This window comes from Vidua chalybeata, chromosome 5, assembly GCF_026979565.1.
Source record: "Vidua chalybeata isolate OUT-0048 chromosome 5, bVidCha1 merged haplotype, whole genome shotgun sequence".
In the NCBI taxonomy this organism is placed as follows: domain Eukaryota; kingdom Metazoa; phylum Chordata; class Aves; order Passeriformes; family Viduidae; genus Vidua; species Vidua chalybeata.
Genome location: NC_071534.1, coordinates 17,663,754 through 17,677,539, shown reverse-complemented (window position 1 = coordinate 17,677,539; position 13,786 = coordinate 17,663,754). Strand labels below are relative to the sequence as shown.

Genomic DNA, 13,786 nt, shown 5'->3' with positions numbered 1-13,786 from the left:
CACTGTGCTGCAGATTCAAAACTGGGGATCAAGATCAGCCACACAGAGCATTTATTATTTTATTTTTAGTGGGTGTCTGTGGTGATGTCTTTCAGTTGTCCCTTTTGTGGTTTCTTTGTATAAGGATATAAAAATATTCTGGTTTTGTGAGGCTGATAAAGCATAGTGTGTGGCAGGATACCTGAAAATCAGATACTGCTTTGCTGAAATGGTTGGGGTCTGTTCATTGGTGTACAAAATCCCAGTGTGCTTCCCTGAGAGTGCTGAGATCTGTAGAGATGGCTTATTTTAAAGCCTCCTATTGCCATGTGGACTGACATAGTGATGTGGGAAGGTGTACTTCTACCAACAAAACTGAGTGAGAACTGTTGCAAAGCATAGTTCCCATGGCTACAGTGAAGTTTGAGAAGTCTGTGGTGTGCTCACTGGCTGCCTGATTACAGGGTGCTATCACAAGCACTAGACAAGCATGGTCCATTGACTGCAGCAAATTGCATTAGTTGTGGGTGTAGTTCACAGACTTGCAGTTTTCCATGGCATGAGTAAGCGCTGGCCTAGTAATGCTCCAGGGACGTCACGTAAGAAGGAGGCAACTGCCAAATTCCTCTGCTCCATGTTATGATGAGAGATATTTTCAGAGCATCTGACTCTGGAATCTGCAGCTCCTGGCCATGGTTCAACCCGACAATTGTAATGTCTCCCTGCATAAATGTTCCTGCTTTTAGTCTCTGTCCTAATAGACATAAGAACCAGTAAGAAAGGCCAACCTAGTAATCTCTCATGAATAATACCATGATCCCATGGACATAGAACTATTAACTTCTGGAGGAAACAGAGGGCATTAAAAGACAGGTGATAACTTAGGCCTTCAATGACACTTAGCTGACTTATTCAAAGATTGTTGTCATCCAGTAAGACTGAATATAAAGTAAAGCTACGCTGCTGTCTAAAAGGTGTGTCAGAAAATGTTAAGGGGTCATTTGTCTTCTGAGAAGGAATGTGCCAAATCCATGATTTCTCCTGGAGTCACAGAGTAAAATTATCCATATTATTTCTTTACTTACTGAATTTCAAAAGACAGGCTACTAGATTGCAAAAATTAGTATTTGCTGTGACTCAGTTTAGAGGTGCTGAGGCTATTGACTCACCATGTGTTAGGGTGTTCATTGTGGTACAGCTGGAGGGCCTTGCACTTTTTTGCTCATGTTGTGAGTGAGCAGGTAGGAGGACAGGCAGGAATTACAGAGTCCATCCCAGCTTCCCCAGCAGTTATCAGTGTTCTGCCACCAAGTTAAAATGTTCATTGTTAACAGTATATCTTCTCTGCTGCTTTCTCCCCTTCAGAGCAGCAGTAGTTCTGCAGAGGCACAGTCAAGTGGGAATTAATAGGAGCTGTAATTTGGTTTTGGAGAATGATTTCTTTACTTGCTGCTCATTTCCACACTATTTCACCTTAATTCTCACTTGAACTCTGCTTAAAGTCTTCATCTGCAGAGCTGCACGTAGGACAGTTCTGTGAACCTTTGGAAAGGAGGAATGTCTCTGAACTGAAAGCTTGAGCTTCATTGTCTTCTTCAGGCTCTGGACATGAGTACTTCCTGTGGCTTGCGAATCAATGCATAGCAGAGAGAACTGAAATTGTACAGAGAATGTTACTGTTCCTCACAAATGTTGAATGAAGCTGTGCTCATTTGAGGGATTAAAGAAGTGATGATAGAGACAAGGTAGGTTCTGTGTTTTGTGCCACATATCTAGTGGTGGATCAGACAAGAACCTGCACCTCTCCTCCCTCTGTGCCCCTTTCCCTCCCCACCTCCAGTCAATTCTTTATGCTGCCCATTGAGGCATTCAAAGAAATGAGTCAAACTAAGTGATAAAATTTATGATTTTCTTTGGATAGCAGGGAGGTTGCAGCTTCCAGGATTTTCATCCATTTGGATGGAGCTCTTTTGAACTCCATTTAAAAACAGGAATGTGTCATTTTGACTAAGCACTCTGGTTTGGATAGTGAACTACCTTCTCTGTGCTGAGCCACGGTCTTTTAAAGTATGTTAATGTGATTTTAGCAGCTTAAACAGCTGAAGAAGAACAGTTGAAAAATTTTACTTCTACCTTTCCTCCTGTGGTCCGTTACTGGGATCCTTCTTGGTTGAGCTAGGCAGTGATGTGGGAGTAAGATGGCACAAGTTGTCTTGATGGATGACTATACATGTCATATCTATATTTATACATGCTAAGGCAGGAGAGAGAGGTCGTTTGTGTCCATTGCTTTGAAGTAATCTGGTGTTAATGCAGCATAACCCTTCCCCACAGCTTGAGGAAGAGCAAACCATGAAAGAGGTGGTAGCCTTTGTTCTCAGAAATACCTTGCTCATGAGATATTGCCAGACCATTTCCTGCTTCCCTGCTTCCTCCAGCATCTGTTTAAAACCTGGAGGGAAGCAAAGGAAAGTGAGCTTTGGAGCTCTGGTCTCATCAGAGCTCGTCAGAGCTCTGTGGTATGTGCTATTTCTTAGTGCCTAGGAGAGATATGTGAGTGGAAGGAAGGCAGCTGATGGGTGTTCAGTCTTGACATGAGAAGCAGCTGCTGATTCTCTGCTAATCTGGAGAGTACCTTTATTTTCCCATATTCAAATGTGTTTATACACCAGAGCATTGGGCATCTCAGCCAGGAGATACTCCCATCCCTGAGAGATGGGCTAGACCTCATAGCTTTGACTTCCAGCCTGTAAAGCTGACCCTTTCTGCACTTGAATGAACACAGTGACCTTTTAAAACACCAAAAAAGCTGATACTGTCTGGTTCTGAAAGCAGCAATCTACCTCTTTCAGAACAATAGTAGCCAGGAACGTGCTGCCACCCACATGCTCTTTGATGTGCTGACTTTCTGGAGAACACTGTGGCTCAGAGTGCAAAAAATGCTTTGCTTTGCTTGGCTGATTAATGTCATGGTGAGCGAAACTCCATATTCTGGAAACTTCAGTTTTCCAGTGGCATTTGGAAACTGAACCTAAATGGCTCAGATCCAGAAAGTGTAATCAGAAGTACTTTCGCTTGTTTCTCTGTAGAATTGTCAGGTTCATTGGAGGGAGGGGTTAAAAAAAAAACCCAAAACAATAAAACAAAACAAATTTGGCTGAGTGTTCCTAACAAAAATGCAAGGTGGGTTTGCAGAGATGGTTTTACAGGAGAAACATAGAAGAAGCGTACAGTAATACAACACCTTCAATTACAACAGATTCTCATACACACTTAGAAGAGTGGCTCAAGGACATCAAACATCTGCTGATATCTCTAGACTTCTCTACCCGGATTTTATTTTTCTGGATGTCTTTACCATGGGTAACCTGTTGATTGTGTTTTAGCTTCCCTTTGTTTCAGAGTTGCCTGTGCCTTAACTCAAAATGGTATATGCCATCTTGGAATTATTAGGTTAGTAATGGTGTATCATGGAGGGCATTTTGTGTTATAAAGCATTGCAGGATAAAACTTGGTAAATACTAAGGCCCAGAAGGAAAATCCCCTTCTTTTCAGCTTAGCTGAGCTTTGCAGTTTATTTGAATTACAGAGTTCAACCTTCAGTTAATTTAGCATCATTCCTTGTGTTAACACTTGTTTTGAGTCAAGTTTTTTCTGTTCTATCTCAGCTGTTGATTGAAATTCAAGAGAGAAATTACTTGGTTTGTTTTGAGGTTGGACACTTGGCATTGTGACCCACAAGTATTGATGCTCAATTCACATCACAATTGTTTTAATAATTTCAATTATTGCCTGTGTTTGGGCAAGCACCACTTGACTTGTTATGCAGCAGATTATTTGCTAGAGTATCCCAAGTCCTTGGATAACATAGATTGGCAGAGCCAAGTTTAGGATGTTTCTGTTGTCCTTACATATTTGAGGGAGATCTCTGCTGATAATGTACATAATGTATTGCCTCTTTCTCCGTGAGTAATACCAGATGCCAGGATGCTCAGTTTATTCTATTCTGATATTTTTTTAGAGAACAGATGTCTCTAAAATACACACAGTGTATTTTTCTGGATCTGTTCTAATTTTAGAACTTGCTTCTTTAAAGAAAATTTGCTGAACTAGAGCCCTTAAACATTACTTTTGCTCAAAGGTGGTCTGCCTTTTGATAAAAGCCCAGGAATAGGAGGCAGAGCTGGGTTGTCTTTCTTGCTGTCATAGGTTGGTGACCTTAGTGGATTGTGTTAATAAAGTTGGCTGTGGAAGATTTCATAGAGGAGCTCAAGTATTACAGTGTAGCACAGCATTTTAGCATTTTGCACTCTTTGAAGACTGATGCTATTAAAAACTTCATAACAAGAGTTTAGATTCTGTATGACTTCCCCATGAGGACCTCAGTTAACAACCTTTCTTCCCCAGCCTGGCAGCCATGCATCTGCTGAGTAATCTAAAGGCCAAGTTATTTCTGCTGTACAAGTAGTCCCCATACTATCCAAGGCATATAGCTGACCTTTGCAGCTCTGTATGCCGCCTCCTGGCACAGGGCTTGCAGCTGGACCTAGCACTTCTGTTGGCATGTAACCTGGAAGGGAATCCTGCCCACAGATCCATCACTGTATTGACTTTGCAGAGCTAGCAGGCATTAAAAAAAACCCTGTGACAACATGTCAGGAAGAGGAGTAGGTAGAGCTTCTCATATACAGGATGTGGTTTGTGATTTAAGAGATGCCTGTATCTTGGAGATGCTTTTAAGATACCTTAGACAGGAAGAGATTAAACTAGAGGGAAGATTTTTCTGCTTGATTTAATACAGAAGGAGTTAATTGAGGGGATTAATTCAAATTAATTAAATTAATTTATGTTATCTTTACAGAGTAAAAATTTAAAACGGATACTGGTTGATGAAAGTGTTTTTGTGGGGTTTGTACTTTGCTTTGGTTTTCATTGTTGAATTTTTATATTTTTTTAGTTCACTTCCTTGTTAGAAACAAATACTTGACAGGCATTTAGGGTATGTAATCCTTAGCATAAGAGCAGGTTGACTTATGGAGAAGCTTCCAGGCTTGGCATACAAACACAAAGCAAATGCTTTAGACAAAGAATTAGGTGTCTTGAAAGTTTCTCGTTTCAAACTGTGTTGACAGGTGGGCCCAAAGTCCTTACAGAAGTTACTACTTCATCTTTAATATCTTTATACAGTTTGAGTTCACACACACATGCATTGACTCATCCATATCCTCATGACTTGTCTCTGTTTTGTTCTGTGAGTATATCAAAGGTTCACAAACATATAAAGTTTTGTGTTATTGCTGTTTAAGGCTTTTTGGTGTCCCTGGATGACTTTTACATACTGGGCAGTGGCTTGGTAATGTTGCAGACTACCAACAGTGTTTTCAATGAAACCCTCATTAAGCAAGTGGTGCCTGAATCCTTGCTAGCTTGGCAGAGGGTCCGCATTGCCAACATGATGGCAAATGATGGCAAAACTTGGGCAGAGACCTTCTCGAAGTGCAACTCTGGTAAGTACACTTTCATATGCATTTTAGGAAAAAAGATGTGTTCCCTTTACCTCTTGTACTTGTTTCCTTCCCTTGGCAGGATATGTAACTCTCTCTGTTCTCATACCCAGGAACCTACAACAATCAGTACATGGTTCTAGACCTGAAGAAGGTCAAGCTGCAAAGGAGCCTTGATGAGGGTGCATTGTACATTGTTGAGCAGATCCCAACCCTTGTGGAGTATTCTGATCAAACAAATGTTCTCCGGAAAGGTAATAGCTCCTATAGTAGTTACTGTCTTAGGAAAACCATCTCTTTCTGCCAACTGAGAGTTGTGTTTTCTACCAGGAAAGGGTTTGTTGAATACTAGTCCTGAGTTTAAAGCAAGGAAGCCTTGTGTGAACAGCCCTCAGCTTTGTGTGAGCATCCCTCTATCGCTGGATCAGTTGCAATCTATTCATTTATCTGGTATGCTGCGGCAGCAATGCAGTGAGCATCTGTGTCTCCTAGAAGCAGAGGAGGGAAAAATAGACTTTGTCTCCTTGCTTGTCTGCATCCTTGCCTTTTTTCTGGTATTATTTTGCCCTGTTGTAGAGACCAATGCTGGAAAATGTGAGATCTGTTTGGAGCAGTGCTAAATAACTGTGATGCTATGGGCTACTCAAAATGATTGTTGAGGGGTCACCCTGCAAGAAGATGAAACTTGGAATACCAGAGAAGTTCTATGTTAAATTAATCTCCTGAACTTTTCTGGATCTCTATTTTCTGATAAATATTTGCTTTTTAATAGGTTCTTTAATTCCCTAGCAAGACTAGCAAAAACTTGATGGAAAACAAACAAAAATCTTGGTCAAGCAGAACACTCACTGTCAGGTTTAATTCACAAGTGTTTACTAGACACTTACATCATCAACAAAAAGCCTGAGCCTTAAGTGTGTCTAAAGCTTTGTGCGCCTTCCCCATATCACATGCTAAGGGGATAAATTGATTAATTACTCATCATCTAAATGATGGGAAATTTGTCTATGTTAGCAGCTGGGGTTGGTTCTCTTTGAATTTTTCCTTGTGTCTAACTTATTGGAAAGTTCTGGCTTATTCCAGGCATTGCCGCATTGTCAGTCTCTTTTGGCTTCCTTTGCCTTGGGCTTCTCAATGCTGTGTTGTGTGTGGGATGCAGAAAAAAAAGCTGATAGAGACCCTCATGCTCTGGTACTGGAAACATTGCAGCCCCATCATGGCAGTGCTATATCTGTGCAGAGAGGCCAGGCTTGGCAGGTACCTTGAGTTCCTTTTCAGCAATGATTTTGGAGCAGCTGTGTGGCATTCTCTGTAGGACTGAGCCCAATTCCTGGGCTTAGGCACAGAGTGACCACTTCTTCCCTCTGAGATGTTGTAGCTGCTCTTTTCTCAAAGGTGGCAGCATATATTAGAGGTTACACATTACTTCATACCTACAGTATGTCTTTTCCCAGATATCTAAGTGTACCTTGTGCATATTGGATAACAGAGCAGTCGGTCTCTGGGAGTTTAAACATTAGGAGAACAGCCTTAAACACACAGGGTGAGCTAAGCCCTGCCAGAGTGCAGTTTTGGAGACCTCAGCTGCTGTAAGCAGCAGATCTGAACTCCTCCATGCCATGCAGGACACCAGACAAGTCCCATCGAGGCCCCTGCCCTGTTCCCAGGTGCTTGGAACAGCTCAGGTGAAGGAGGTTTATCTTTCTCAAGAGCAATGCTGGCTTAAAGTCTTTATAGCATAGCTGACCCTGGCATGCTCCATCATTACCATGTAGCTGGTGTCCCAAGATAATGCACTTTGGGCACGCTAGTTTGGTCAGAATGAGTTTGCCGCCAGCATTGGCTTTTTAAGTCTCTTTGAAGCATAAACCTAGAAACAACAGAGATTGAGAATTGAAATCTCAGGTGAACAAAGGCAGGTATTGCTGTAGTAAACCTTGTACTGAAGAAAAATGAAGCATTTCCTTATGCAGGTTTGAAAATGGAAAGATTTTTTTTTCTTTATGGCTTCTGTAATTTTGTAGGCCAGGGCAGATGAGTTCTCGATACCAGGAATCTCTTACGCTGCCCTTTCCAGGCAAAGATGTCCGGGTGCTTTCTGTATATTGACAAAGAAAACTCAGAAATCCTTTAGAGGAGGTGAGGGAGGGCAACACTGTCTCAAGTGAAGGAGTAGGTCACAGGAATAGGCTGCAGTTTGTGTTTCTTAGTGATGAATGAGTAATACATCAAACGCAACACATCAGAGCAAAACCTGGGATCTGAGCGTCTTCTGCCATATGTGCAATATTCTTATTGCTCTGTCTCTTGATATTGCTGATACCTTTTGCTCTCTAAGTGCAGAGGAGGAAAGCATTTTGATTCAGGGATTTTTTGCTGCCTTCATGTCATCCCTTCCTTTCAACTTCACAGTCTCTCAACTTGTTTTTTGTCACTGTGCACCCTGCCAGGTTTCACTGGCTTATAGCAGCCCTTGGGAAAAGCCTGGCTTAGGTTGACTGCTGCACTCTTTGCATGGGATTTGCAGTCTTGCAGAGCCTGAGACACAGAAGAGCTCTTGCTGGAGGAGAACTTTAATAGCTTCCTCTGTTTTAGCAATTTTAACAAGTTTTTCCAGGTGGGAGAAAGGGGTCATCTGTATGCACTGCTTTCATGTGAGACAATAACACCTCTTTGAATCACAGCTAAACCTCACTGGTTTGGAAGCTGATATATCCTTATCCTCCGGCCTGTGTCGTTAGAGGCTGGCAAGTTGCTCATTTCTGGAAGATGCCTGTATTACAACACAGCCTGTACACAACCTGTTTCCTTCAGGTTGGCTCTAGGTCATGTAAGCAAATGCCAGCAGACAGGGTATTCCTGTCTTCCCTATCCTAGGCAGGACCCAAGCTGGTGAGGCCTCCACTCAGACAGTGCTCCACTGCGTATGCTGTCTGTGTATCCTTCAGGAAGTTTGGTTTGTATTTGTGTGTATTGCTCCCAGTGATTTCCAGTTGATTTTCTTGAACATCTTACACCAGACTCCTCACACTGTGCTGGGCTGATCTTAATATATTAAGAGGTCTGCATTTACCAGTGCCTAGATAGTACATCTCTAAACCAAATCCTGATGTATGTGATTTGAGAATGAACAACAGGGAATGTTAGTGATTTGGAGACAACTTGAAAGTGTGCTGCTCTTGGGCCTAGCTCATGTTATATACTTACTGCCTAAAAAATAGAAAAAAATAAATGTTAGGGTATAGTTATCTATTCTTATATATTCTAGGACTTCCTGTACCCAGATTCTGACCTGGAAGGTCTCCTGGCTCTTTCCAAGAGCTTTCCACGGTGGTCTTCTTTTAGGCAGTTTTATGTCACCTACCTAAAACTCCTCTCTGGAATCCTGCCTGGCATCCTTTGCTCTTCAAAGTTTAAAAAAAAAACAACTGCAGGAATGCTTTTGGAAAAGTTAGAGCAAAGCTCTGCTCTGCTGATCAATCACTTCTTAACCTTCAAAGGCAGCTCCTGGCAAATGTGTAGCAATCCCCCATCTTTCTTTATGACTGTGTGCAACCCCCACTGCACAAAGCATGTGTGTGCTGGCCTGCCTCCTCTTGGCCCCGAGTAGCCCTGTGGTCTCTGTGTGTTTGTGTGTGTCAGTCCCTCCCTGACATCTCAGAATGGTGTGTTGTTCTGCTTTGGTGAGATGGGAAGGGGGCAGAACCACAGTGACTTCAGGCCTCTCACTGTGAAGTTTGGTGGAAGTAAATGATTTTGCAGTCCTTTAAGGTTCAGCAGGGAAATCTCTACAAGAGGGCTGTGGCCATGCTGCATGTTCAGCAAGTCTGATCTCAGCTGTTTTGCAGGATGAGTCCTGAGGCTGGAAGTCTGGGGGCGGGTTGCCTGGGTACGCAGTCTCCAGTGGTGTTATGCTGGGAGTCAACCCTGGTCATGCCAGTGACTATTGCCTTATTGTGTTCAAACCAGTTTTCTGTGTTGTTCCTCGACATGCTGCTAAGGCAATGCAACATAGAAAATTATTTAGTTTATTATCTTATACAAGCAAGAGCATCCAGCTTTTCCAAGTGATTAACAGATTGGGGTTTGTCTCTGACAGGTTACTGGCCTTCATACAATATCCCTTTCCATGAAAAGATTTACAATCTCAGTGGGTATGCATCATATGTTGTCAAGTACGGCATGGATTTCTCCTATGAGCTTGCTCCAAGAGCCAAAATCTTCCGTCGAGACCAGGGCAAGGTGACCAACTTGGAAAGCATGAAGTACATCATGAGATACAACAGTAAGACACGTTTGTGTGCTGTGGAGCTGATCTTAATAAGCAGTGTTACTTTTATTTCTTGGATTATAGTGGGAAGCTGCAGCCTCACATACAGATCAGTTATATTGTCCTAAATGCAGAATGCACACAAAGCAAAAAGGTAACACAAGCTTATTTTGAAGGTGGGAGACTGGGCTAAAATTGCTCTATCAAGAACAAGGCCCCTTGGGCTTGTTATTTGACTTTTCCAGAAAGCTTCTGACTCCAAGAGAGAGTACTCCAAGAGACCTCATGGACTGCTATGACCTAATACATCTACAGCCTGTCAATCTTGAAAGCCTTAAATCCTAAGCAACAGTTAGACATGATCAGACCAGAGAATTTAGTGTAAAACTTAAGGTCTTTATCCATGTTCAGGCAAATGGTCTTCTGCAGGTGGGATAGAGTTAATTTTCTTAGTGGTTAATACAGTACTGTATTTTGGATTTAGTATGACAATAATGTTGATAGTTTAAGTTTTACTAAAACTCTGATGTTTTAGTTGTTGATAAGTCAAGGACTTTTCAGTTTCCCATGCTCTGCCAGCGAGCAGGTACACAAGAAGCTGGCAGAGCATGGCCAGGACAGCTGACCTGAAGTGGCCAAAGGGATATTCCATATCATTGAACCTTATGCTTACTGTGTAAACTGTGGGAATTGGCTGGAAGGGGCTGATCATTGCTCAGGGATGGGCATTGCATTGGTCAGCAGGTAGTGAGCAATTGTATTGTGAATCACTTGTTTCTCTAAGGGTTTTTTTTTCTTTCCCTCCCTCTCCTTTTTAATTTTCATTATTAACAACTCAGTTATTGAAATTGTTGTTATCTCAACCCATGGTTTTCATCTCTTTCTGATTCTTCTCCCCATTCCATGAGGGGCGGGGCTTGGAGGGATGTGGGTGAGCAGTTGTGTAGTACTTAGTTGCCAGCAGGGGTTGAACCAGGACAGGAGGTAATGCTGTGTTGTTTTTTCCTGACAGGGCTCTACTTAACTGGATTAAACCCAATTTAATTAACTTCTGGCTAAGCCCATCTCAAAGTACTGATAGGTTTAGATGCTATATTTTTATTCCCAATTATAGGGAGCTTGATGATTGCTGGACTTGAGGTTTGAGAGGCCTCTCCCAGGGTGGGGTATCATTCCTGTCAGGGCTGTGAGTAGCAGCATGCTCGTAGATGCTGAGCTCACCACCTTCCCCTCCTGGCTTGCAGCTACTGTGGTGGGTGTTTAAAGGTTTTGCTCCTTTACACTTATTTTAATCCAGAACAGGAAAACAAGGGCTCTCATTGGGGCATTTCCCTCTCTCTCCCCCCACACCCCACATCTCCCAACCTGCCACTTCCCTTTCTCTTCTGCTTTTCTCTCCTGACAAAGTTTCTACAAGCTTTCATCATGTGGAATTTCATCAGGTGGAATTGCAGATATTTGTGGTTAGAGGTTGGCAGTGGTGCCCCTGGAATGCAGAAGTAGCTGTATGGTCTTGAATTAGGAGCTTGTCTACTTATGTCCTGTCTTGAGTGCTGACCTGTAGCTGGTACCTAGGGAGAAGTGCAAAAGCAATGTGACAGAGTGCAGTTACCCAGTTCTCAGTGGCTCCTATATTTGGCATCAGCTTTTTGTGAGGGGGCTAACTTACTTTCTTTTCTTCTGCTCTTCCCACCACGTTTCACCCCAGACTATCAGCATGATCCTTATGCTGAACACAATCCTTGCAACACCATTTGCTGCCGGGAAGACCTGAATCCTTCTTTACCAGTGCCTGCAGGCTGCTATGACTCCAAGGTAAATGACCTCAATTTCAATATCTGCTGAATGTTGGCTGCAGCCTGTTTGTGCTCCTGTCAGACCTGTAGCATATTTCCCTGCACCAGGGCAAGCATGGCCAGGCATGTCTGTTCCCTCTTTTCATGCTGTCCCACTGCTTGGGTACCTCCTCAGATGGGAATTCTCTGCAGAGTCTCATTTCCTGTCCCTGACATCAGTCCTGGCACAGTGGGACAGGATACAGGGGGATGTGTATGAAATAACTACATCCATGGGAGCTTGTGTTAAAGGGTTAAACCCCGAAGCCTTACAGCAGGAAATGAGTCTTCAGCTCATTCAGGGAAGGAGACTGTTGTATAGCCTCAGCCTCCTGTTCATTAGGACTCTGTGGGTCCAGAGCCCACAGGGAAGGGGTTGCAGTCTCACTTCAGGTTTACATTTACAAAAGCCTGGCTCTCTAGTAAGCCACCCTGCTCTGGGGCTCCACCTCTCTGCAAAACTGCTTTTTGAAAAGTTTGGTGAAGATCACTTTGCATTTTAGGGGGATGTGGGAAAATCCTTAGACCCACTGTCCTGGAGAATTTATTTTAGGCAGGTTATATGATATTTTCACTGTGAAGAGCAATGCCCAATTAAGTAGCTGGGCTGAAAAGTTGTACAGTGTTTTATCCTGTGGGGTCCAGCCTGCTGCATTTCTGGATTATGAGTTTGGTTGCTAGGATGGGCCTGGGGAGGCTATTTTGGTATCTCCAGTGCTGTGTCCAGCCATCTGTGTGTTGCAGTGGACAGTAGTGAGAGACTCCCAGAGCTGGGTAATACAAGAAGAATGCAGAAAATGGCTTTGTAGAGTGGTCTGGTAAGGGAGTGGTCAGTGCATGCTGCAGTGCCTCAGCCAGCACAGTTTGGCAAGGGGAATGGGCTGGGCTGGAGGTGGAACAGGGGGCCTAAGAGGGGCATTGAAAGAAATAACCCAGAGCACACCTGTTCTAGTTATAAACCCTACAGAAAAAATTAGTGTTTGAGTTTGGGAAGATGGGGCAGGCTTGGGACCTCTTTGGAGACAATGAAGGAGCAACCCAGAGCCTGGGTAGCAATATTAACTCTGTGCCGCCTTGTTCCATACTTGAATTACCTTGACATGCCCAGGGGGTGGCCCAAGTGCTCAACATGCAGCAGGGCTTAGGGCAGACCCCCTCATCTGCCTGCTGTAGCCTCATAAAATTGGGGAGGGCTGTCATGAGGGCAGATACTCTGGCTCTTTCAGCCTAGCAAGGGCAAGTGTGGGCTTGTGGTTTGTTGGTGCCCTTCAGCACTGGCTGCTGCATGACTGGAGATGCCTGTGCACAGGGGAGGAATTGCTGCCTGTGCGTGTTTCCCTCTGCTCTCTTCTCTCACCTTATTATTAAATCTCCTGGAGCTGTTCCTGCTGTCTGGGATGGGGATGTGTCAAGCCTCACGCTGCCCTTTTGCCCGGGGTTCCTGTCCTTTGTTCCAGGTGTCGGATTTCCGCCTGGCTGCAGCGTTCACAGCCTCTGCCATCAATGGCCCTCCGGTGCAGGGCGGTCTCCCCGTCTTCAGCTGGAGACGGTTCAACCGCACGCGGCACCAGGGCCTGCCCGAGTCATACAACTTCAATTTTGTCACCATGAGGCCGATCCTGTAAAACCAGCGTCAGTATCCACTAGTGGATTTTTTTTTAATGGAAATATTATTTCTTGTGTAATAAATCGACCTGGATGTCCACATCCCTGTGCCTTATACCTGCCTTCCCATGTCCTGCCTGCTAGGTACTTTGTATTGATATTGGCTGCTTCACTGCAGCCCAAAGCACGTTCCTTTTTTCTGAGCGGTTTGGGTGGCCCTTCATCTGAGTAGGATTGATGAGAAGCAGGTGGCAGAGCTTTCTGTTGATCTGAGCCATCGTCACAGCTCCCAGAGCAGGAGGGAGCAGCAATGCCACCAGTGAGAGTGATCTGTTTCTAGTAGCAACATGGGACCTGTGTCCAGGGCTGGGCCAAACCAGGTGGCTGCTTTGGGCCGTGATGGCCTTACCTCAGTGCTGGCTTGATGTCTGCCTTTTGTCTGAGTAGTGTGCTGCAAGTTGCTTCCCATCAAGTGTGTGTTCTCCATGGCAGATCAGTCTGTTCTGTACAGGATGTGACTTTCAGTGGCACTGTCAAGACTTCCTTTATGTGGTCAGAGCAGCTGGCAGTGTCAGGCTGCAAAAGAGGGTGAA

At 43.9% G+C, this 13,786-nt stretch overlaps 1 protein-coding gene across 1 annotated transcript in view; it reads left to right on the top strand.

Moving 5' to 3' along the window:
- PLBD1 (phospholipase B domain containing 1) overlaps positions 1-13,308 on the top strand; it is a 36,576-nt gene extending 23,268 nt beyond the window's left edge. Inside the window, exons 7-11 of the mRNA XM_053943464.1 lie at positions 5,286-5,486; positions 5,597-5,737; positions 9,583-9,768; positions 11,462-11,568; positions 13,046-13,308. Of these exons, the coding sequence (XP_053799439.1) occupies positions 5,286-5,486; positions 5,597-5,737; positions 9,583-9,768; positions 11,462-11,568; positions 13,046-13,213 (803 nt within the window). The 3' untranslated portion in view covers positions 13,214-13,308. The remainder of the gene's footprint in view (positions 1-5,285; positions 5,487-5,596; positions 5,738-9,582; positions 9,769-11,461; positions 11,569-13,045) is intronic.
- Positions 13,309-13,786: the final 478 nt, after the last annotated feature.